The sequence below is a fragment of the Chelonia mydas genome, chromosome 16 (genome assembly GCF_015237465.2).
Source record: "Chelonia mydas isolate rCheMyd1 chromosome 16, rCheMyd1.pri.v2, whole genome shotgun sequence".
Classification (NCBI taxonomy): domain Eukaryota; kingdom Metazoa; phylum Chordata; order Testudines; family Cheloniidae; genus Chelonia; species Chelonia mydas.
The window spans coordinates 20,468,746-20,493,684 of record NC_057857.1 but is presented as its reverse complement, the minus strand read 5'-3'; the positions used below and the strand labels follow the sequence as shown (position 1 = coordinate 20,493,684).

Here is a 24,939-nt window from a genome sequence, read left to right as displayed (position 1 = left end):
CAAGCCTTTAATTTCACAAAAGCAGTATTAGTCTTCTAAGCAGAGTTCAAATGTAACATGGCTTTCATGAAATGCTTTCAACAGATAAATATCTTGTCTTAATTTTTATGCTTCAAGCCACATTCAGTCTAAAACACTGTGTGTATATATGTGCTAGAAATGTTCATCTACCTCGCTTACACAACCTGTACATAAATACATTTGCCAGCACTTGCCTTGCTAAGTGGGACACGTGCTGTCTGAGGACTTAAGATTCATAGTGTGGATTTAAAATTGTACAATGACCCAAAAGGAGACTTGGCTGAATTACTTAAGTGGCACTTCCACTTATCACAAGTTTAACAGCCTGGACCATGCAAGTAGATGAAGATTAACTAGTGCACAAAGCCTCTAGAATCTTGCTTGGGGAAAGTTAGGTGCATACTTCTATATTCATTTAATATGAGGAAGAGATTCCTAGAAAACTTTGTATATATTGAGTTATCTAAGACAGCTGTAGGGTAGTCCCCTTGCTATTGTACTATACTTTGTCAGGGTTTCCTCTCCATCTGAATACAGAAATGAGCATTACAAACTCAGGAAACTGAGTTAAGATCAAGATACTTTAATGTTTGGATCCTCTCATTAAATATTTATTTTTTTTATTATTTCTTATCTCTATAGAGCAGACTTGAGGTTGCCTGGGTGCCTAATTATTTCCATAACATGTTTGGATTTATTACATCTGCATTTCCTGCCCCTGTAATGCTGGTTTACATAATTAATCTAGGAATCTCCTTGTCATAGAAAAAACTTAAAGGATACTGTATGTCACTTCTAATCATTGCCTCAGCAATGCAAAGCAGCTGCTGTGCAGTGGTGAATCTGACCATTGTGTATGAGTAAATATAAGTTACAAATTAAACTTCCAGCATCTGAAAGTGGAATCTTCCAGCTGACAAATATATCTCAAAGCTATGAGGTATGAGAACAGGGTTGTGCAGCTATCATGAAGGGGTAACAGGGAAGACCTTTCCAGAGAGGTCAAGGATTTGGGTGGGGGGCCTGAAAGAAGGGCTGTGTTAGAGATAACTCCCAATGTTTCTGTTTTAAAGACTCTCCTAGCAGTGCTATCTCAGTGCACTTCTCAAGACTTCTCTCTTCCCATTAAACTTAACATCTGTCTGGTCTCTCTTCCTACTATTTACAACCAACAGAGCTTGAACATGCAAATTCCCTGTAAAGGAAGGGTTGTGACTGCCTGAGTTACTTAAACTATTGACCCAGTCCTATTTAGACTAAACAAGATGCAATTCAATTGCAATTTAATTTCTTCAAATGTAGCCTGTATGCAAGATTAAGTTAAACTGTTTGGCATCAAATCATTCAGGACTGACCACAAGTGATGTGTGGTGGTGGTGTGTTTTTTGTTTTTGTTTTTTAAAGAACTCCATGTTAAATCCTAGCTCATCTAATTAGTGAGTACAGAATTGAGAATGCACATTATCAAGTGCTTTTGTTGGAGAGAAAATCCTGAAAGCCAGTTTTAAGTAGAAAACCCAACCTTTAGAGAGATGTGGTCTCCATACCACCTCTGAATTCACTCGAGGCCTGTATGACCTGCAGCTACCTGTCGAACACTTGTTGCACACTTACTGAACTGCATAAATAAAAGTTTGGATTTCAGTCAATTTGGGTGATGTGAATTGGTCAGACAGATTCTGGCATACTTTCTAGATGGAAACAGTGGCAGACATTTTTGAATGTAACTAGAGGTAAGTCATGGACTCCATGACTTTTGCAGCAGCCGGTGTGGCTGGCTCATGGGCTGCCCAAGCCAGGCAGTCACTGGGCCAGCAGCAGTTTTTGAGGTGCCTGCAGCTCCTAGACTGAGGGCCCAGGGTGCTCTGTGCAGTTTCCCTGCCTGCAGGCACCACCCATTGGCTGCAGGCCCTCCCCCTAGGAGCTGCAGGGACATGCCAGCTGCTTCCAGGAAGCTGCATAGGAAGCTTGCCAACTCCATCAACCCACCCTCCCCCCACTAGGGGTCCCACTGCACACCACATCCACCCTGTCCTCCCCCAGCACCAGCAGGGGTCCCAGGCTCTCCCCCAGCCTAGCAGGGGGTCCTGGGCCATATGCTGCTACCTGCCCCCACATCAGTGGGGGGCCCAGGCCACCCCGCTAGCACAGCCTATTTAATAGCCAGTATCCATATTCTGTTTGTATCAGTGTACTGCACAGTACCCTGGGAATTTTAAATAGACCAGAGAGCTGCACAACCAGAGTTTTTTGTGCTTTTCTTTCTGTACCAAATCTGAGGTGAAAGGAGTTTGGGGCCTGTAGCTCTAGACACTGCCTTAATAGCAACCTCTCACACTGCTGGGATTTAAGTGTGACAAACGTGGCGTTGGGAACTCTTAGTACAGCTCTGATATGATCTCTATGAAAAGAGAAATACCAAATTCATGGAAAATGGTAATTTTCATGTAATGGTACATGTAACGTCTTAGAATCAGTACAAACTTTATTTTGTGTAAGAAGTATTCCATTCAAAGTAATGTGCATCAAGACAGAGGAATAATGGCATTTGTTTGACAGCAGATGAAGGAACTACTACCAGATGTGTGTCAATACCACAGTAGTTCAAATTTGTGGTGGTGTTTCTTTAAATTAAATTTGTTAAAGACTTGAGATAATTGTTGCAACCTTTGTGGCCCAGAATAAAAGTTCCTCTTACATTAACACCAGGCTTTAACATAAATATTACCATTATCTCTTGCTTAAGTAACTTAAGTTACAGTGCCATACAAAACTTTACAGTACTGACAGAGGCTTACAGCCAGTATTTACATGGAAAAAATATTCAGGAATGGTAGACCATGCTGCCTTGACAGGTGCCTATATGGTGTGTCTGGTTATCCAGACTTCCAAGCTAATGAGGTAGCACTCTTCAGGTTGTATATTTGGACCAGGCTAGAAAGAGTCATTCCTAGCTGTACAGCTGTTAGCGTTGTTAAATGTCAGCATTCTTCTACTACAAAAAAAAAAAAGAGGTTTGGAGAAAGTTAGTGATTCTGTTAGAACACCAGCAAGCTATTTTGTTCTGGATGCAAGATGATGTTCTCTTTTGCTCTAAGAGCGAAGAAAGCCAGGGCAGCCATAGGATCACATCCTGCCAGTTCTTTTTTAAAATGCCCTTGTGTTGTTCTTCTTGATGTGCATATTTCCAGCTTCACTGTATAGAAAAACTGGCTACCTCTTGGCAGATGAAAACTGGCCAGCATGAATTTGTTCCAGGGGAGATATACAAAGAACTCCTTTACAGCAGTCTATTAGAGACTACTGCATGAAGTGATAGCTCCTACCTGAGTAAGAATGGTAGGCTCAAATCAAAGTACCTCATTAAAATAGCACCATTAACGTGATGAAGGATCTGCATTCAATATAAGCCAGAATTTTTGACAATGTAGAACCTACCACTGAAGTTGTCTTGAAAAACATAGCACACAGGTTTACAGCTAGACCTTAGCCCCTGCCAGATTGAATTGTTGGCAAGCTTAAAGATAAAATGCCCCTGTGCAAAGTACAATCCCCTCTGCTTCCTATAAAAATGTACAACCTGTTAAACTGGAGGGTTAAGGGGTACTCCCACACAGAAGGCAAGAGTATTTTCACCAAACATATGACCCAAAACTATTTTAAATTGGAGATGAATTTAAAACAGTGGAGATTGTTTTAGGATCCTTGGGGAGCCTGTTTTAGGTCCATAAAGCACCTATTATGTGGAACCAAGAAGAGGTAGCATGTCTCAGTATAGAAGAAAGCTCTATTAGCTACCTACTATGTTTCTGAAAAGATGCAGTATATGCTGTGCCCTACTACACACAAGTCTTCAAGGAGAAGTTCTGCTTAACCTTGTCTGTATGGATCTGTGATTTAATGTAACAGCTGGCTCAAATCTCTTACCTCCATGGTTTAGTGGGATTATTTCTTGTGTATGATATTGGTGGAATCGTTGAGAGCGAGATGAAATGCCTGCTGGCCTCCTGTCAGAGCAACCTAGAAAGAAGAGTAAAACGGTTTGAGAAACAAAGTGTGAAAGCTAATGCACGTAATGAGCAAATTCAAATTCATCTCCGAAACTCTCATTTACTCTGGGATTTAAACTTCAAGGTTATGGTAACCTTCCACCTCCAAAGGTTGGTTTGTTTTAAATGAAGTGTCAGACTTACTTGTGGAAAAACACTTACACAAAAGAGTCCCATACGTACAAATCGGTTTGCTATCGCAGAATTTAGCATGAAGTTTATAAATACATAAAGTTTAAGCTGCCACCCCCCACATCCTCCTCATAATAGCACACTGATTCAGTCAATAGTCAGAAAATAGATCCACATCTCTTGACAGGCAAATTCTTTCCCACAGACTATTCATCTTATGTTGCTATTCTCATTTGTCAGTTTAGAGGGCCATCTTTGCATTAAGGCTAAGAACCAGGAAGTGATTATATAAAAGGTAGGTAGCCCCTATTTACAGAAGAAATGGATGTAACTTTCCTGACGGGGTATTCTGATGTAGTAGACTTAGGTACAAGAGAGAAATGGGGGAGATGTAGTTTTTACTACTGATTCAGACAGGACTTAATTTGACCTTGAGTAGATAATATAAACTGTCTCTTTGCTTCCTCATCTGTAAAATGGAAGCCTGGATATTTACCTATTCTACAGGGGGTACAGTTGGTTAAGTCATTGTTTGCCATGTAGCTTTGGAATCTTGTATTGCAATAGTACAAACTTCCTGAACTCTGTAAAACTGGTATACACAGTTTAAGCTAACCGTGTCCCTTTATCTAGTAACTTTTTAAAAAAAGTTAAAGCTATTTCAGTTACTATTGCCAATTTGTGGATTTAGAGTCACTTTCCTGTTTTCTACTACACAGGGAAAAGGGAAAAACTGATAATGCACAAATGGAAAAAAACGGACCCCTCCCTCTCTAGTGTTTTGGCTACAATTATCTTAAGAGTTTACTTGTAACCAATTTAGGTAAGAAATGTTCAGGCAGAAACTTTTAAGATGGTATTCCTTTAAGAACTCCCCAGTTCCTGTTCTACACAAATTGCTTTTAATATTAAGTCTAAGAAACAGTAAAGTGATTTAAAACTAATTCAGTTTCAGGACCAGCCATTTCAGAGTTGGGATAAAATCAAAAGGAGTTAAGAGAGTACCTGGAGAGACTACCATTTTTGTATGCATGTGTTTCAAAACACTGTCATATTTGTATTAAACTTTCCAGGAGAATTCTACAGCAGCATAAGATTATGAAAACAAAGTGCATTAGTGTATGTTTGGCTACAGCAGGGTGGCCATCAGAGTTAACAGACCACAATGATTTGAAAATGTGGTATTGCAAAATGCTCTGAAGTGTTACCTGGTTCTGCGTAACATTAAGATCATCATGAAGGGAGGACATTAGCCTGGATGAGCTCTGGGACAGAAGGAGTGAATCTGCAGTGGTGCTGCTAACCAGTTCATCTAGTGCGTCGACTTGTCTCTTCAAGCTGTGCAGGGTGCCCTCTGTTTGCCGTTTCCCTCTAATCAATACTTCCACTTGCTGGGACATGCATTGTCGAAGTTGAGCCTTAATAAAACAGAACTAAATTATTTCCTTATATCCAATTTCTGCTTCAGTTCCAGGTGTTTTTTAATTGAAAGTGAAGGTCAGACTATTTAAAAAAAACAAATTAACACAATATGATGGAAGTTGTTTTGCCTATCAGTTCTAATAATCTGCCTGTTCTGACCATTCAGAAAAGCAATATTTGTATGGTATCTTCTAACATCATAAAACATTACTTAAAGAGCAGCAGCAGATGTGCGCTAACCAAAGTCTGGTTCCATTTGTGATTGTGGCTAGACTTGTATTAGAGGCTATCACATTGTTAACTTACACAATGCACTGCATTACCAAAGAATTATGACAACATTCACACACAAAAGCCTTTCTGGAAAAGTAGTGTTAAGGGAAGCATGTTTAAACAACATGAACTTTGAGCAATAAATTAATAATTTACATTGAAAATATACAGTGCCTTCCTCTCCTTCCTTTTGATCCCAATGGAAAGAGCTACGATGTTGCAAGACATATTGTATGTTTATTTAAAATATATAAAATTATGGTTCAAGAACCAAAGGAAAAAAGAATTCTTCAACGGCGCCCCGCTAGGCAAATAAATAAATGAATGCGTTATATAGTGTGTGAGATTCAACCTTGAGCCGATCTTCATGGTGACGCAGCTTTTCTCTGAGTGCTTCTCCACGCCACTGTTCATCCTTTAGAAAAGAGAATCCTATTCAATGGCCAAAATCCAAGGTTTTAAATTGGTTTAAAAAAAAAAAAAAATCAAAAAAATCTTTACCCTGCCATATAAACCACAAACTTAAATATGTACTGGGACCAATCTTCCATTCCTTTCACATACACATCTTCCATTAAAATCAGTGGAGTTTGGGGAAGGGGTGTGTGTGCGTGTGTGAAAGGAATGAGGGATTGAGTTGATTATTAGTAACCAAAAAGATCTACCAGAAAAATGTAGTTTAGCTCAACTAAGTAATCCAGTTTTAATGAGAGAGAGAGGTTACTAGGAGTATCCAGTTATGCATGGGAGATTGAGAATGGTGACATGAAGTACACAGAATACACAATCAAGTAGCCAATTTAGACAAATACGGCCAAATTTAACCCTGGTGTAGACAGATGCAGTGTTTTGATTGTATATACAAAGTGTTTTTTAAAGTAATTTTACCATTAAGTGGACTTTGGACAAATCCCTCTTCTCTTCAAATGACAGCGGTCTTTCCTCATTAGCTGCAAATGGAAAGTTCTCTTTTAAGTTTTCTAGTTCACACTCCAGGCATTCTTTTGCTTCAAAAACAGCTTCCAGATCATCCAACAGCTCTGGAGGAGACTGGCTTACGTCTTTAAGGCCAGTTCTAATTTCATCTTTCACCTCCAATTTTAGCATCTTCACTGCATCTTTTATCTCCTTTTGTCTCTTTTCCAAATCTTCCTGAGTTTTAATCTAAATAGCAGTACAAAGACAGATTTATGCTCTAAAGAGGGATGACAACTCCATGTTGCCATCAAATTATTGTTAAAAGTTAAAGCATCAACCTATGGTCTTTTTGCATTTACAACCCACGCCTACTTCTAAAACAAACAAACATTCTAATTGAACAGTTATGCATGGTTGTAGACTGCTCTCATTACTGCTGTTAAAAATGAACAGTAGTAGCTTTCTAAACATTTCAGAATTTGGCCCGCAAGACCAAGCTAAGAAGTTTTATCCTAATGTATATATGAGGCGTCTAATTCAAACAGAAGGGAACTTCTGTCATAGCTGTAAACTAATTTTGAAGGTCCCTTGAGGTCAGACCGGCAATATTAAAACACGAACATTCCATTTCCTATCTTCTCTCAGTCCTCCTGGATTGCTGTATAGGTACTGATAGCATTCCTCTCTGAGGCACTCTCAAGTCAAAATTAGTGGACTAGGATAGTTCAACCAATACAGCAATTTTATTGGCTGAACATTACAGTTTAATCTAAACTAAGAGGGAGACTGCATTTTTGTGGGATTACAGCACACTTCAAATCTGTGAAGTACAAAAAAGACAGTATATCTATGACCTGAAAACTGCAATCATTCTTTAGAAACTGACAAAAAGTTCTATAGAGATTGTGAAAATTATATCTAAAAATAAAAAGTCACATGCATGTATTTAATGGGAATTACTAAAATATGTGACATGACTGACAGTTAATGAGGCTTCAGTTTTTCCAGAGTTGTAAAGTAATTTCATGGTTATACTCAAAATATACTCTAAAACCTAGCCATGCATCAGTAATTGAAGCTGGGCATCAAGAGCACACTCCATTTCAGGTATGCTATAAGCATTTCACTGAATAGTTTACTTTCAACAGATGGCTCTATTTAATCTTTAATGTGTTAGAGTTTTTAACCAAACCAGTCAAAAAGTGTGCTTGATAATGTTACTAGTGCTTGCTTGACTGAAAGACAGAGATACTAGGATTTGCACTGATGTGTACGTAATAAAGAAAAGCAGGTTCACAAATCACATCAATTTAATTTCCAAAAACACTGATTATTCTTGAGGGCAATTAGTGCCTAATCCTGTAGTCCATGATTTCAGTGCAAGTTTTGCATAAGTAAGAACTGCAGTATTAGGCCCTCAATAGATTGTGTGTTGTTTGGAAGTTTTAAATGCATTTATTTATGCTAATAACAGAAGTGAACACAGGCAGATTAAAAATGAAAATGAATTTGTTTTGAAAATACATAAATTTCCAGGCAAAAAAACTTCCCATTGAAAAAATGGAATTATGGTTAGGTACTAGACCATACCTGTGACTTGAGATCCAAATAATCCTGTTGGATCTCGCCCAGCTCCTTAATCAGGCGTTTTGCTCGTTCATGATTATCGTGTGCCACTCGTTCTACTGATGCCATTTCTTTCTGCAAAAAACTGTTTTCATGCTCTTTTTCCTAAGATATAAATGTGAAAATTGCTGAAACTTTACTTGTTTCCCCTATGGACAAACTCATTTCAGAATAAACAAACAAACAAACATACATACATACATACATGTAAATATAAAACCATTTCTCTGACTTAAAATAGTATTGTTGTGAACAGTTAGTACACTCTAAATAGGATCAAGTAAGAGAGTGTTTGCAAGGCATCATAGGAACAGCAGAGTGTGGGTGGGTGACTTGTGAGCTGATTGCCTGAATTGTATCCTGTAGGCTCAAAAGGACATACAGGATTTTTCTCTCTGAAGAAAAATGCAAAGTAATTAAAATTGATCTTTTTACAGCAACATAATGAAAACATACATTAAGTGCTCTCTCAAGCTGGGTCCTTTGGGTTTTGATTGCTTCCTTCAGACTTGTGATTTGCTTTTCTGCTTTCTTCCTCTCTAACAGGATCTGATCTTGGAGGTGGTTTAACTCAGCCTTTGAGAGTTCCAGTTCTTTCTGGAGGGATAAAAACTCTTGTTTTTTTTCTTGTAACTGTGTTTCTTTTTCTGAGAGCTGATGTCCTGGAATTAAATTAAAAAAAAACACTTTAAATCAGCAGAAAGTCAATGTATCCACTCACATTGGGTGTATGGCACTCATTGCAAAATCATAGTGTGTGGGGGGGGGAGGGAACATGCAACAAAAGCTCTAGAAGCCCTTAATTAAAAGTTTCTATACACAAAACCCATAGTTTCTTCAGTTTTCAGGGACCCACAACTTCTCCATACTGCTGTGCTAACTGGTTCTTTTATGGTAGAGAAACGAGCAAGACTAAAACGGATGATACTAACTTCTGTTTTATCTTAAAAAACAAACAAACAAACAAAAAAAAACAACAAACCCTCATATTACACACTTGCCAATAAAAAACTGCAAGAGGGCACTGAAATGAAATTCCATTGGTCTTTATGGTTGAAATCGTATTCAGATAGATTATTCTCCAGTTATCACCAAGTCCCTTTACGAGATCATGAAATTCCTTTTTCAATCCTATTTAATTTTACAGTTCTTCACACTTGTCTTGCTGGTTAACAGAGTAGAGCAGGAATTGCTTTTTCCTTCTGTTATAGTCATGCTGTCAAGATCAAATCCTATGAAAATTACTACCATGCAATTTTTCTCATTTTCATGAACACTGGTCTTCTAAACAAACAGTAAAACAACTGGGTCTAGCGAAATCAACCTGGGAACTCTCCATCCCCAAGTAGGGAAGCTCAATCAATATTTATTAAGAATCTGCTTCAGTGGCCTGATCCAAAGCCTAGCAAAGTCAATAGAAAGACTCCCATTGACTTCAACAGGGTTTGGATCAGCCCTCATATATCATAGTTTTATGAACGTAAGTAGTATCTTACTGGTTTTTCTCACTGTTTCTTCCAGTGCTGTATACCAGGTCTCCTCCTTTTCCAGTTTCTCAACCCTTTCTTCTGCCAATCTTACTTTAGCAATTGCCTGCTCAAATTTACTTTGTTGGTCTGTCAGCTCCTGTTCCAAGAGTTGTTTCTGATCTTTCAATTTAGCTGTATACTCTTCTAATTTTTTTTCTTCACATTCAGTGTCTGCCTTGAGGTGCTGAAGAATCTACAAAGAGAGGATGTCAAGTGTTAACTTTTGTTGAGACAGTTGGGTAGTATCAGCTCAATAATAGCAAATACCATCACCACAGATTATATTAGAAAAATAATACAGGGGGGCAAAGTCAGAACTGATGTCAATTCAATTCCATTATCTTCACACTAGCAATCAACATGAGAAACACAGAAAATGATTTTCTTTATGAATATGAGCTAGTGTCTTAGCTTTTCTTTTTCTTGTTCCTAACATTTAAAGGATATTTAGACAAACACATTTCTCCATCCTTTAATCCTGCTTTTAATTATGGTGCAAAAGTAACCTCTAATTATTAAGAAAAGAAAATGGGTAATCCCCTTTTTTCTATTTTTTTTTATTTTAAAATTTCCCAAGAAATGGTTTGTTTTAGTTTTCTCTTTACATAAAATCTTTAACAAGAGTTCAGTTTCCCCCCAAACTGTACTACTGTTCATTAGGCTAGATATTACAAAGCTGGATGTTTGTACATGATACTAGTGTTCAGAGTTCTCTTCTACAGATGTTGAGTCTCTCCGATGCATCTGGCCACTCCCATTATCAATGTGTGACATAGCACTGCAATAAGCTGTTGACTCATCAGACCAACACTAATAGCATTCTCCCAGATACAAAACTGCTGTCCATGAAACACAAAACTGTTATAAGTATGATGGTTTATTTCAGTAAGATTGTGGCTCCTACACATGGAAAAAAATAACTAATATGAGAAATTGGTTTTCGTTATCTACTATTATTGTAACACACAGAGGCCCAGATCTTCATCTGCAGCTGATGAGCACACACAACACTGTGGTGTGGGAGAGGGGTGTAAAATATGGCATTGAATAGAACTGATGTCAAAAGAAAAATTCACAATTAAAAAAAACTGATTTTTCAACATGTATCAAATTCCAAGTAGCTTTATAGCCAGTCAAAACATGAAAGGGAATCACAGACTTTAAGGTCAGAAGGGACCATTATGATCATCTAGTCTGACCTCCTGCACAACACAGGCAACGGAATCTCACCCACCAACTCCTGTAACAAACCTCTCACCTATGTCTGTGCTACTGAAGTCCTCAAATTGTGGTTTAAAGACTTCAAGGTGCAGAGAATCTTCCACCAAGTGACCCATGCCCCACGCTGCGGAGGAAGGCGAAAACCCCCAGGGCCTCTGCCAATCTGCCCTGGGGGAAAATTCCTTCCCGACCCCAAATATGGCAATCAGCTAAACCCTGAGCATGTGGGCAAGACTCACCAGCCAGACACCCAGGAAATAATTCTCTGTAGTAACTCAGATCCCAGCCCACCTAACATCCCATCACAGGCCATTGGGCATATCTACCTCTAATAGTCGAAGATCAATTAATTGCCAAAATTAGGCTATCCCATCATATCATCTTCTCCATAAACTATAGCTCAGTGGTTTGAGCATTGGCCTGCTAAACCCAGGGTTGTGAGTTCAATCCTTGAAGGGGCCACTTAGGGATCTGGGGCAAAAATTGGGGATTGGTCCTGCTTTGAGCAGGGGGTTGGACGAGATGACCTCCTGAGGTCCCTTCCAACCCTGATAGTCTATGATTCTATGAAGCCAGATAGGTCTTTTGCCCCCACTGCTTCCCTTGGAAGGCTGTTCCAGAACTTCACTCCTCTGATGGTTAGAAACCTTTGTCTAATTTCAAGTCTAAACTTCCTGATGGCCAGTTTATATCCTTTTGTTCTTGTATCCACATTGGTACTGAGCTCAAATAATTCTTCTCTCACCGTGGTATTTATCCCTCTGATATATTTATAGATAGCAATCATATCTCCTCTCAGCCTTCTTTTGGTTAGGCTAAACAAGCCAAGCTCTTTGAGTCTCCTTTCATAAGACAGGTTTTCCATTCCTTGGGTCATCATAGTAGCCCTTTTCTGTACCTGTTCCAGTTTGAATTCATCCTTCTTAAACATGGAAGACCAGAACTGCACACAATATTCCAGATGAGGTCTCACCAGTGCCTTGTATAAGGGTATTAACACCTCCTTATCTCTACTGGAAATACCTCACCTGATGCATCCCAAGACTGCATTAGCTTTTTTTTTTTTTTTCCTTCAATTTCATTAACATTTGTCCTGGTTTATTTTTAAAATTTTTAAATTTATGTTAAAACTCAAAATTCTGATCATGTCTCAATTTATCCCACCTTTATGCTCCCACGATCCTAAACCAGCAATATGCTTGCTCAATTCCCTGGTGAAGGTCAGAACAGCTTAAGAGCTGCTTTATGCTAGCTCTCAACAGCTGAGGATAAAAGGGTGCAGAGAAACTTCATCAATGATCCATTTTCCCTTGAGATACCATCTACACCTGCAGCCAGAAGGGTAGGTGTGGGGTGGGTGGAATAGATATCATGTGCCAACTTTCTTCTGCAAAAAGATCTCCTTACACTGGGATGATCTTCCCATTGTTTTAAGAAAGCTTTGTGCTGCATTTCAGCACAAAGTGGTCACACCACAGGGGAGAATCTGGCTCTTTGTTATTAATAATGGATTGCCATTGTTTTGTAGTGTTAAAGTTTCTGTTCCAGAATGTGAAATCTCATGCTTTATTGCTAAGTCTCTCCAAATGAAATTAAAAAAAATTAGATAGAAGTATTATATTAAATTGCAAACTCACACCTATACCCTTTTTGCCAAAATAATTTTAGAAGCACAGAAGCTGTGTCTCCACCAGTTATGCAAAGACAAGAAAGAGATAATCTGAGTCTCATTACCATTTCTTGTTTGGCTAGTTCTAGTTTCCTCTCTTCGATTTCTCTCTGAAGCTGCTGCAGTTGGTTCTCCTTCCTTTTCTGTCTCTCCTGGCAATCCTTATACTTGTTTAAACATTCACTGATGTCTTCTTTTAGGGTTGCCTGCTCTCTAAGCAACTCATCCTGATGCCTTGTGGTATTTTTCAGATCCTGCATTATAGATCAAATACAAAATCAAGTGAATAGTGGCTCAAAATAAATTCTCTAAGCATCCTACACAAAACAATCCTCTCATTGGGCCATATTCTGCCAACCTTATGTTACCTTATTGCTGATGTCCAAACTTAGCTATTGAGGATTGCAGGATTGGGAAAATTACTACAGAGTTGCAAGAGGACATATCTTAAACTGTGAAACTTATACTTTGGACATGAACATTGTCACAGATCAACCTTCCTTCCATGTTTTAACAACACCACCACAACATCTTGGATCCTACTTAAAATGGTATTGTGCTCCAAGTGACTCGAGCTCATTTAGGATTTTTTCCTCTTGATGGAAGTCTAAAATATCTAAACAATCTGTAAGGCCCACACCCTTGAGCTAATATGCACAGATCCAGAAAACGGCTGTATTACAATACATACATGAAAAAATATGAACCTGGGGGGATAACGAAAAATCATCCTTTGGTTTATGCTTTGGTGTTCGCATTGTTGTAACATAGTTTTTAGTTTTTGATTAAGCATATATTTAATCTTTAAGCAAAGCTAACCTGTTCTACCAGCTGAAGTTGTTGCCTGGAGTCACTCAGTTCACCCGTCAATGTATCTAGCTCTTCCTTTTTCTCTACAGAAAACAAAATATGTTTGGTAAAAGAAAAGAAAATAATCTGAACTGACAATCCATGAATTAACTCTGTGTGTGTGTGTGTGTGTGTGTGTGTGTGTGTGTGTGTGTGTGTGTGTGTTATGCACACACAGAAGGAACTTTCTATAATATTTGAAGAATGTGTCTAATAGAAAACTGTAATTTAACCCATGATATATCACTCAGCATGCTACATTGTATAACTGATGGACATACACTGTGGCTTTAAGTAAAAATATGAAGCTATACATTGTCACTTAAAATTCACAACTTTTCTTTACCTTGAAGATGCTGCTGTATTACTGCAATGTCTCCATTTAGTGATTTTTTGTGTCTGTTTAGTTGGTCAATTTCCTGTTTCAGTTTTCTGACATTTAAGTCCATTTTCTCTACATTAGACAGTGCAGCTTTGCTACTATCTTCAATAGCAGTTAAATTTCTGTAAAATGTGAAGAAAAAACAACACATTCTTGGTCTGTTTAAAATATTTGGCAAGGATTTTAAAAAAAAAATAGCTATACTACTACAGGCAGTTTTATGGGAAGTAACATCTCCTGTCCCATTTCAAGACTGAACATGTTGCTTTCAAATGGTCTCTTACTACACTGCCACAGTATCGCAGATGTAGCAAGTGTTCAACTGCAGTTTTAAACACAGACACAAGCCAAAGTAGGAATGATTAAAAGACAGCTCCACAGTAATGGATAGTATAGTCATTTATCTTTTTTTTTTTTTTTTTTTTTTTAAAGGAACAAATTGTTCATGACAATAAATGCAAAAAGTAATTCTAGAGAACAAAAGCTTTCCAATCACTGATCTTTGAAAAAGTTTATTTCACCCACTTTTTAGTTTGTGACAATTTTCTCTCCAAACTCTGACAGTTTTCTTCAAGTTGTTGCTTTTCTTTTCTCAAAGATTCAGTGTTGTTTTGCAGAGTGCGCATTTGAGAAGCCAGCATCTCCTTTTCTTGCTGGTCTTTCTCAAGGAGCTGTCTCTGCCACTCCATTTCCCCTCTCTGACACTGGGACAGTTGCTGGAGATTCTCTAACTCTAGTTTCTCCTATGAAATATGACACAAATATAGTATGTGTGTAACAGATGCAGATATTAAAGAAAATAAAACCAAGCTAACACCACCTTTCTGTACATCTGCACAGGACCTTTTATCCACAAAGTTCCCAGAGTTAATTGCAGCCTGCATATACAGCACTTACTACTCCTTTCACTAAACTATACACAAAGGCAAACAGCCTGTGATTTTACAAGTTATCATGAAATATAAACTGCACACTGGGATTTTCTCCTGCATTGTGTCAGATTTAATTGAGGTTCTTTGAGAGGAAGAATAGTGCAGTGGTTAGGGCATGAATTTGGGAGACTAGAGTTCAGTTACCTACTCCACCACACACCTACCTTTAGTACTGCAACTTGAGTCTTTTCTAATTCATTAACTTTTTGGCTATGTTGTAGTTTTAGACCTTGTAGTTCATTATTTTCAAGTTGTAACATTTCTAGAATGTGCTTCAGTTCTAATTGAAAGAAATAAAATCAAGTCAGTTATAGGAAAAACAAAACATGATGGTTGCAAAAATGCATTAAAAACAGGATTCACCAAAATGAACTTTGTTGCCAAGAGTGTCCCATTCACTAAAGGATCCACTTTAGAATTCTTAAGAATTCACAGTGTTAATGACTTCTAAAAACATCAATGGGCACACTTCCTCTGCACTGAGTGAAGTAGAGAAAATACAATATTTGACAATGTAATGAAAGACTGTATTACAATGTATATGCACAAGAGTTTTCTAATTTTTGAGTGCTTAATTTTGCAATTAGTGTTCTTTAAATGGAGATTTTTATATGTAATTTCAAATATATTGTACCACATCCTCATTGTAACAGTGGCTGGCCCTTTAAGGGGAGTCAGGGCCTAGTCTACCTATGATGGAATTCATTATGGAGAACGAGCCCATCTTGGTCCACCTGGCTGACTGCCAGCTAGCTGACTAATGAGCACCCAAGCCTGATAAAAGGCTATCAGAGTCAGTTGAATAAGGGTCTCCAAAGGAGAGGAGGTTTTAGAGATACTAGTGGGATGATGATGTACGATGATGACTTCCTTCTTAATCTCTCCAAGCTGTCAAGTGAAAGGAATGAGTAAAAAGAGAATACCTGCGGAAAAGCTGACTGAGGGCTACAACTGGTCTGAAGTATAACTCAGCTTCAGGAGAGCTGAGGACTCCTGATTTAAGGAGAGAAGCCCCAATCCGCAAAAGGTACTTAAGCGCCTAAATACATGTTTAGGTTCTGCTGTGAACCAAAAAACTCCTGCAAACTCTGTAGGTGCCTAAACTGACTTGGCATGTAAGTTTTTGGAGTAGATGTGCCCTTGGAGCCTATATTTGTGCCTCAGGCTGGTGTCTGGATGTCTGTCTCCCACCTAAGCTGCACAATGGCTTACAAACTGGAGAAGATAGGTGGATGAACCTTGTGTGCAGGGTCTGATCCAGCAGGTGTACTCATAGAATAGTCAAAGGGCCAGACAGTGGGAGGGGGAGGGAATAAGTCTGTAGCCTGGTGGTTAGGAAGATGGGAGACCCAGGGTTCAAGTCTCCCTGCTCCAGTCATTCTTTCATTATTTATCCACAGTGGCACAGCTTCAACAGGAGACACTGAAGGAGCCCCACATCAAAATATTTCATAGCTGAGTGGTTAGAGCACAGACCTGAGAGGTGGGAGACCCCTGTTCAAATACCTTCTCCCCCTCTGACAGAGAAGGAGGAATTGAACATGAGTCTCCCATATTCTAATCAAGTGCTCTGACCACAGGGCTAATAGTTATGAACTAGGCACCACCACCACTTCATCTCACTGCCCTTCCTCCATTTTGTGTGGCATAAGGCAGGTACTTAACTCATTCCTGCAAGGAACTACTTAGGTGCCTAAGCTGCCTGAGGTTCCAGTTCAGGGATCACTAAGCAGAGAAAGGCACCTCTCTGAAGCCCAGACTTAGGCCTTTCTGTGAGAAGGGTGAGGCCTATGATACATCCCTCTTATTGGCATCTTCCATTGGCTAGCTTAAGGCAGCTCCACGCCTAGCATGTTGGTTTTTGTGGATTGTGTTCTAAGGTGCCTATTTCTCCCCAATCACTGTACACTGAGCCTAAGTGCCTTACTCACGCTTTGTGGATCAGTGCGGTTCCTGTGATTTTTCTAGGTGCTGCAACGCTCAGTGCTCTAACGCCTAAGTCCCTTTGTGGATCTGGGCCAGTGAGACGCTTTGAATGATACGCCAGCTCTGGGAGGAGAGCTGGGGACTCTTGAACTTGGGAGAGTATGCTTGTCATTATTAGCACCAGGGTCAAAAGAAGTGCTGGACTTGAGGAGGGGGTTTTGTGCACTATAAAAGGAGTTAATGAGACCTGAACATGGTGAATCTTGGTCTCAGAACCCATGTCTGAGTAAATGATTCCAACTGCCAAGAGGGTGCTGTGGGCTGTGTAAGTGCAGGACCACAAGGGGAGGAGGTGTGCTTGAGGGCAGTGCCCCATCACACACATGTTTAGTGAAAACCCATTCTTAATTGAAGGGGGGAAAAGAAGGACTTTCACTTCTGAAACTTCTAAAGATATTTAACCCATGACAGGTTTTCAGTAAAACTTTCATTCAAATTTTGACTTCATTCCAGAAAAGAAATGTAAAGCAGTATGTTTTAAGCAACTTCTTTGACAAGTGTCTGATAATGCTAATAACTTGAAACAGTTTAAAAATCATTAGGAGTTGCCAAAGAAAAAAGCAGAACTTTAAGTGTTCTTAAAAAAATCTATGTACATTCCAAGCGTGTACAAATAATGTATCATGGCATCAGAGACATACCTGTCTTATGTTTAGTTATTTGCCCTAGTACTCCCTGCAGATTTTCTTCTTCTTTTCCAATGTCCTGCTTTATGAGGGAAAGGTGTGTTCTTTTTTCATTTATCTGGGCATTCAGCTCTCCTCTCTGAGCATTCAGCTGTTCCAGAAATGACCTTACTTCCTATATCAATATGCCAGGGTTAAAATCATGTTTTAAAAAAATCCTTAGCTGTATTGCTAACAAGAGATTAATTCACTTTGAATTATTTTTTTAAAATCACCATTCTTGCTGTGTTTACTTTTTGCATTTAATTTAGTTTGGATAATAAAAATAGACTAGTTGGTTTCACTTTAGCATGTTTTAGCACAATGCTGCAGTGTTTGGGTTGCAAACATGAAAGAACGTTGTAATTGCAGATCTTTTTTGAAGAAATATTTTAACTGAAAACATTTCTATTGCTCTTGAAGTCTGTAAACTTTTGATTTCACAGACCTACATGAATCTAACAATATCTCTTAAATAAACTTAAAGAAAAAGCTTTACAATATCAGTCTTGGTGCTGAATTTTAATTTCACAATACCAGGGCAGAACTGACAGCCTGGGCCACTAAGATTTCTTTCTTTCTACCAGAAATGTATATATCTAGTATCACCAATTTTCTTCCAGAAAACTGAGGACAGAAGACTGATTTGTTTGTTGTTGTGGTGTACGGGATATATTACACAGACTGGCCAGATTCGTTTTTCTTCACCAACCATTTGTCCTAACAGAAATTCTAGCTACATTTATCCAAACCAATGGTTCTCAACCAGTGGCTGTGGACCACGTGCAGCCCAATCAGCACACAGCTGCAGCCCATGTGACATCCTCAGGGCCATACTGGTAGTGTATATATTGTGTGGATGCAGCCCACAATGGTAAATAGATTGAGAACCACTGATCCTGACATTTCTGTTTGATAACAAACACACCCACTACCAAAAAGTAACCAAGGGACTGATTCTGTACTTTAACTGATCCAGATCAGGCCCTTTATGCATTAGTATTATCAAAACTGCAAATTTTTTTTAGGGGGTGGGGAAATTTTTTGAAAACTTCATGAAATATATTAACTTTTTTCCTTTCACTGAACTAAACTACACAGATTAACAGTTCTTAACTGTTTAAGACGTTTGAAAATTTACTTTTATTTGTCGTCGTTTATCAGTAACTTCAATCTCCCCTTCTCGAAGAGCTTCTTTGAGGTTTGCTTTCTTCTGAGCAATGTCATCTTGAAGGAGGTGCAGCTCTTCTTTTTTTTGACCCATTAGTCGGTCCAAGAGCAGCAGCTCTTGCTGGTTAGCGGCTATCTACAGTACAAAAATAAATTAACAATCTTCTGCCTAAACCACTTTCATATCTACATTAAAATATGTCAGGCTGTCAAATTATTGCTAAAGAAGGTGTCTTTCTTGGAAAGTTTTCAAAATATTATTTTTGTGACAGCACTGGACAGCACAGCATGGGGAGGAGGTGACCAGTCCTCTGTGGAGAAAGAAGTGGTTCGGGACTCTTTAGAAAAGCTGGACGAGCACAAGTCCATGGGGCCGCATGCGCTGCATCCGAGAGTGCTAAAGGAGTAGGCGGATGTGATTGCAGAGCCATTGGCCATTATCTTTGAAAACTCATGGCGATTGGGAGAGGTCCCGGACGACTGGAAAAAGGCTAATGTAGTGCCCATCTTTAAAAAAGGGAAGGAGGAGGATCCTGGGAACTACAGGTCAGTCAGCCTCACCTCAGTCCCTGGAAAAATCATGGAGCAGGTCCTCAAGGAATCAATTCTAAAGCACTTAGAGGAGAGGAAAGTGATCAGGAACAGTCAGCATGGATTCACCAAGGGAAAGTCATGCCTGACTAATCTAATTGCCTTCTATGATGAGATAACTGGCTCTGTGGATGAGGGGAAAGCAGTGGATGTGTTGTTCCTTGACTTTAGCAAAGTTTTGACATGGTCTCCCACAGTATTCTTGTCAGCAAGTTAAAGAAGTATGGGCTGGATGAATGGACTATAAGGTGGCTAGAAAGCTTGCTAGACTGTCGGGCTCAACGGGTAGTGATCAATGGCTCCATGTCTAGTTGGCAGCCGGTATCAAGTGGAGTGCCCCAAGGGTCGGTCCTTGGGCCGGTTTTGTTCAATATCTTCATTAATGATCTGGAGGATGGTGTGGATTGCACTCTTGGCAAGTTTGCAGATGACACTAAACTGGGAGGAGAGGTAGATACGCTGGAGGGTAGGGATAGGATACAGAGGGCCCTAGACAAATTAGAGGATTGGGCCAAAAGAAATCTGATGAGGTTCAACAAGGACAAGTGCAGAGTCCTGCACTTAGGACGGAAGAATCCCATGCACCGCTACAGACTGGGGACCGAATGGCTAGGCAGCAGTTCTGCAGAAAAGGACCTAGGGGTTACAGTGGACGAGAAGCTGGATATGAGTCAACAGTGTGCCCTTGTTGCCAAGAAGGCCAATGGCATTTTGGGCTGTATCAGTAGGGGCATTGCCAGCAGATCGAGGGACGTGATCGTTCCCCTCTATTTGACATTGGTGAGGCCTCATCTGGAGTAGTGTGTCCAGTTTTGGGCCCCACACTACAAGAAGGATGTGGAAAAATTGGAAAACGTCCAGCGGAGGGCAACAAAAATGATTAGGGGACTGGAACACATGACTTATGAGGAGAGGCTGAGGGAACTGGGATTGTTTAGTCTGCGGAAGAGAAGAATGAGGGGGGGGATTTGATAGCTGCTTTCAACTACCTGAAAGGGGGGTTCCAAAGAGGATGGATCTAGACTGTCCTCAGTGGTAGCAGATGACAGAACGAGGAGTAATGGTCTCAAGTTGCAGTGGGGGAGGTTTAGGTTGGATATTAGGAAAAACTTTTTCACTAGGAGGGTGGTGAAATTACTGGAAACTGGAATGGGTTACCTAGAGAGGTGGTGGAATCTCCTTCCTTAGAAGTTTTTAAGGTCAGGCTTGATAAAGCCCTGGCTGGGATGATTTAGTTGGGGATTGGTCCTGCTTTGAGCAGGGGGTTGGACTAGATGACCTCCTGCGGTCCCTTCCAACCCTGATATTCTATGATCTAGCAGAACCTGTTGAAGCCCTGATCCTCATTGTGCTAGGCACAGTATAGACACACTGTTTAAAAAAAAAAAAAAAGTCTCTGACCCGAGAAGCTTACAATCTACAGCCCCAATCCAGCAAATGTTTATGCCGATGAGTAACTTTTATGCATATGAGTTGTCCCATGGAGTTCACCAAGATTACTTATATGCACAAGTGTTTGTGGGATGGGCCTTAGTTATTACTAGAAGCAACAGGTGGAAGAGAAGGAAGTAGTAATATATTCAACTATCAAATTAAACTTGTTGTCTTTACAGCATAATTTCTGCAAAAACTCCATACAGTAATGTGGAAGGCCTACCTACTAGGTATTACAGTAACACCACATCTTTGTGGATTTTTTGGTACAAAAATGGAACAGCTCTTCAATTTTAATGTATTCAAATTTGAGATTAAAGGAAACTTGGACTATGACATTATTTCTACTGGTAAGTTTTATATACTGCTCAGCCCTGATTTCTTGACAAGTACTTGACAACAAGTGACAACAAAGAATGCAGAATAAATGGGCATGTCATCTACACGTCAAGAAGGTTTTGGCTGGTGTGAAAATGCATTTATCAATGCACTGGTGTATACAGTATTTAATTTGTAATATGTATGGACTAGCTATTTAAAAATAGTATAAACTTCATGTTGAGAAGATACTGACACTAAAATAAACCTACAAAATTAGGTGATTCTGACCGCAAAAAAATCAGAACATAATGGATTCTACTTCCAGTGCATGGAGTGGATAGATATAATATATATATATATATATATATTTTTTTTTTCTTTAAAGTTACCTGATCTTTCAATCTTTCCAGCTCAGTTTTTTTGCCTTGAAGAATATTTTCTGCTTCTTTAAGAATTTGAAGATGATGATCTTCATTACCTTCTGCAACCTGAATATCTTCCTGCAGCTTCTGAAGACTAATGATTAAATTTAGGGTTAAAATATGTTCAAGAAGGACACTTAAGTAGTCCCTTCACTTTGCCATTAGATGAACTAAACATATGTCTAAAATAAATTAAATACTTACCTTTCAGTCAATATTTCTATCTTCTGGCTTAAGGACTGGAACTCAGAATCTCTTGCTGATACAACTTTATTGATTTCTTTCAAGATACCTTCTTGTTTAGTCTTGTGCTGTTCTAAATCCCTCGTATCTGCCTGAAGTAACCTGAAATACATTCATTATTTCTCATAATATCACAGCATTAGGTCTCCGAAAGCAACATGAAACACACCTTCTTTTGTTCCTTCCATTTCATGAATCTACATTACATAGCACCAAAAACATGAAACATGAACCAAATGTACCTTAACTGCTGATCTGCTTTCACAAGCTTAACAGCCATCTCCTGAGCTCTTCGCTCTAGCTCCTCCGCATCAGTCTCGGTACGAGACAAGTGTTGCTTGGCATGATTGTACTTCTGAATAGTTTCTTTGGTCTAGAAAAGAAATGGATTTTTTTTTTTTAAGTTACTGAAACGAGATTCACAGCAATTCCATTTGGTGGTGTCACTTAAATATAGAGTGACCAGACAGCAAGTGTGAAAAAATCAGGATTGGGGCGGCAGGCGGCTGGGGGTGGGGAATAGATGCGTATATAAGACAAAGCCTTGAATATCAGGACTGTCCCTATAAAATCAGGACATATGGCCACCCTACTTAAATAAAAAGTCTTATTATCGGAGTATGGCAAAGTTTATTAGTAATGAGGAGGGAGGGGTGATTGATTGATATGCAAAAATGAAAAATTTCCCCTGGCTTTTTAAAGTTAGCCACAGAAACCCAGACAGCTGCCATTTATACTTAAAATAATGAATAAGAACTTGCCTTTACATCTCCCTCTCATCAAAGCAAATGAACAAATTTAGATTCAGATCTAACCATCCTTAGCTGCATCTGCCTTGCACCATGAAAATGAATATTCTACCCACTTTAACAAAAATATCTTCCTTAAACCAAACAGATAAAATACAGAACAATTTACTTTTCCCCGGGTACTTTCAAGTTCAGTTTCAGCTTCCGCAAGAAGTCGATCTGCCTCCCGGAGCTCTGCCCGTCGTTTTCGAAGAGTCTTTTCTATACATTCAATTTCATCTACAATGTCTTCGTGATGTTTGAGAGATTTTTCCAATTCTAGCTCCATAATAAGACTGTCAACATGTCCTTCAATGAAGTCCCTGAAAGGGAGGGAGGGAGGAAACAAACAAACAAACCAACCAATTAATGCAAAAGATCTGACCAATTTTTCAAAAGGTATACTCTCTTACAGAAAGACTACAGAAACAGAAGTTGTGCATAGTAATACAGTGGAACCATCTTCACTAATAGATTTTGAAAAGTCTATTAATCTTTTAACAGGCATACTTTTAAATCCATATAACATACTACTCTTACTTGCGTTTACTGCGTTTCTGGGCTGTCTTACGTAGCTCTGCTACTTCATGCTCCAGCTCTTCTCTTTCATGCAAGAGATCTTCAATGTTTTGATGCAATTTTCCCATCTCTTTATTATGTTTATGCTCAGATACTCCTGTCCACTTATATTCACATCTCTGAGACCTTAAACGATACACAGTATCTTCTAGTCTTGAGATTTCCTTTTCCTAATGCATGCAAATACAAAGTTAGGACAAGACAGACTCTCCACAACAATCCTCCATAACAAATATGTTCCAAGGCAAAGCTAATGTTATTTTAAACTAGAGGAGCTGCTGTATTCCTATGCTGTGCGACTATATAAAACTTTTAATCTGAAGATCTCAGAACACATGGAAAAATGGAGGCACTGAGGATCAAGAGATTTACCCAAGATATAACAGTGATCTAGCTGCAGGGTTATGAATAAAAGTCACATCTTATTACTTCCAGGCCTGTGCCTTTATCTGCGGTGCCATATAGTCTCCACCTGTATAACTCCAACTGTATATCTTCTGTTCAACAGACACCAGACAACATATCTCTTTGAAAAACATATCCCTAGGAACTGTCTTCCAGTAAACTTTTAAAGTCAGATGATACTCCGCAGGAGTATATGGATTTAGTGAAACCTTTTTATGTTCATCAAATCTGTACTCCATGAAATGATTAGATGGAATAATGAATACTATGTTAGCTAGAGAAAAAACATTGAGGGGGAAAGTTAGAGATGTTTATAAGTAGAGTCAGTAATATTTGTGTAGTTTTTAGTTTTACAAATTTATTTTCAAACCAAACAGGAGATGATACTAAAAAAAACACCACCACCTATATTGAGTCAAGTGTATACAGCTGGGCCTGCGCCATACACGTACCAAGTCATGATGTTCAGGCACATTGCAGTGAAGCACTCCAATAGGAATGAGAGGGACAGAAAAGTTAGCAGGTACAGGGCCATAAACAATCTGAGCTCCAGTAGGAGGTGGTCCAAAGATAACTGTTCCAGGAGCAACTGGTCTACCATTGGTTGGTATAGGAGGAGGTCCATAAACTACAGTCCCCTGAGGTACAGGGGCACCATCTGGAAGGACAGTATAAATAACTGAACCAGGAGGTGCTACAAAGGGAGAGTCACTGGGAGCATTCATTTCACCATCGCCTCCATTATCTTCTCCATGTTCACCATCTTTAGAGAGAAAAAAATCAAAATTGTAATTTCTTTTTTAGTTAACAATATTATTTATTATGCATCTCCAAAAGAAAGGCCCTAAATCAGCAGTTATGTTTGTTCAGTCTGAATACTTAAAAGCTCAACACTAATAAAATATTTTTGAAAAATTCAGTCACTGATGCTCAGAAAATTCACTCTGAACTTTAAATAAATAAGCAGTTTGTATTTCCCTAAACATCTTAGTATGATCAAACTAACATACCTTTATTGGAATGTGATTTGGACAACCCACTCCTGACTGGGGAATAAACCCAGCATCCTCTTGCAGTGGGTGAGACACAGTCTTCCTTCCTGATTTGCCTGCCCTGGCAATGCCAGGATGAGACAGGATACCGTAAGCCAACTCCAGAGTCTTTTGTGCTGGGAGAACCAGGAGTTGAGACCTAAAAACCCAAAGAGCAATGCAAGTTTAAATTCTAGAAGTAACAAATATGGAAAAATAAACATCTGATTACAAATGTTTGCAAACTAGTCTTCAAAGAACTGGTTGATCACATGGTGCTT

General features: G+C 39.0%; 1 protein-coding gene across 7 annotated transcripts in view; it reads right to left on the bottom strand.

Annotated features, from left to right (window-relative positions):
- Positions 1-2,488: 2,488 nt before the first annotated feature.
- CNTRL (centriolin) overlaps positions 2,489-24,939 on the bottom strand; it is a 55,756-nt gene continuing 33,305 nt past the window's right edge. For 5 of the 7 annotated variants that reach the window (XM_037879368.2, XM_037879369.2, XM_037879370.2 and 2 more), the window contains 22 exons: positions 24,638-24,818; positions 24,080-24,390; positions 23,184-23,392; positions 22,774-22,966; positions 22,098-22,228; positions 21,817-21,957; positions 21,580-21,706; positions 18,816-18,980; positions 17,651-17,810; positions 15,188-15,303; positions 14,617-14,834; positions 14,056-14,213; positions 13,680-13,753; positions 12,926-13,114; positions 9,938-10,163; positions 8,898-9,103; positions 8,406-8,546; positions 6,786-7,061; positions 6,250-6,312; positions 5,411-5,620; positions 3,949-4,041; positions 2,489-3,016 (listed from right to left, as the gene is read on the bottom strand). In XM_037879368.2, the coding sequence (XP_037735296.1) occupies positions 3,967-4,041; positions 5,411-5,620; positions 6,250-6,312; positions 6,786-7,061; positions 8,406-8,546; positions 8,898-9,103; positions 9,938-10,163; positions 12,926-13,114; positions 13,680-13,753; positions 14,056-14,213; positions 14,617-14,834; positions 15,188-15,303; positions 17,651-17,810; positions 18,816-18,980; positions 21,580-21,706; positions 21,817-21,957; positions 22,098-22,228; positions 22,774-22,966; positions 23,184-23,392; positions 24,080-24,390; positions 24,638-24,818 (3,570 nt within the window). In that variant the 3' untranslated portion in view covers positions 2,489-3,016; positions 3,949-3,966. Of the gene's footprint in view, positions 3,017-3,948; positions 4,042-5,410; positions 5,621-6,249; positions 6,313-6,785; positions 7,062-8,405; positions 8,547-8,897; positions 9,104-9,937; positions 10,164-12,925; positions 13,115-13,679; positions 13,754-14,055; positions 14,214-14,616; positions 14,835-15,187; positions 15,304-17,650; positions 17,811-18,815; positions 18,981-21,579; positions 21,707-21,816; positions 21,958-22,097; positions 22,229-22,773; positions 22,967-23,183; positions 23,393-24,079; positions 24,391-24,637; positions 24,819-24,939 lie in introns of those variants that run through there. The other 2 variants (XM_043530339.1, XM_037879373.2) reach the window with 2 other exon arrangements.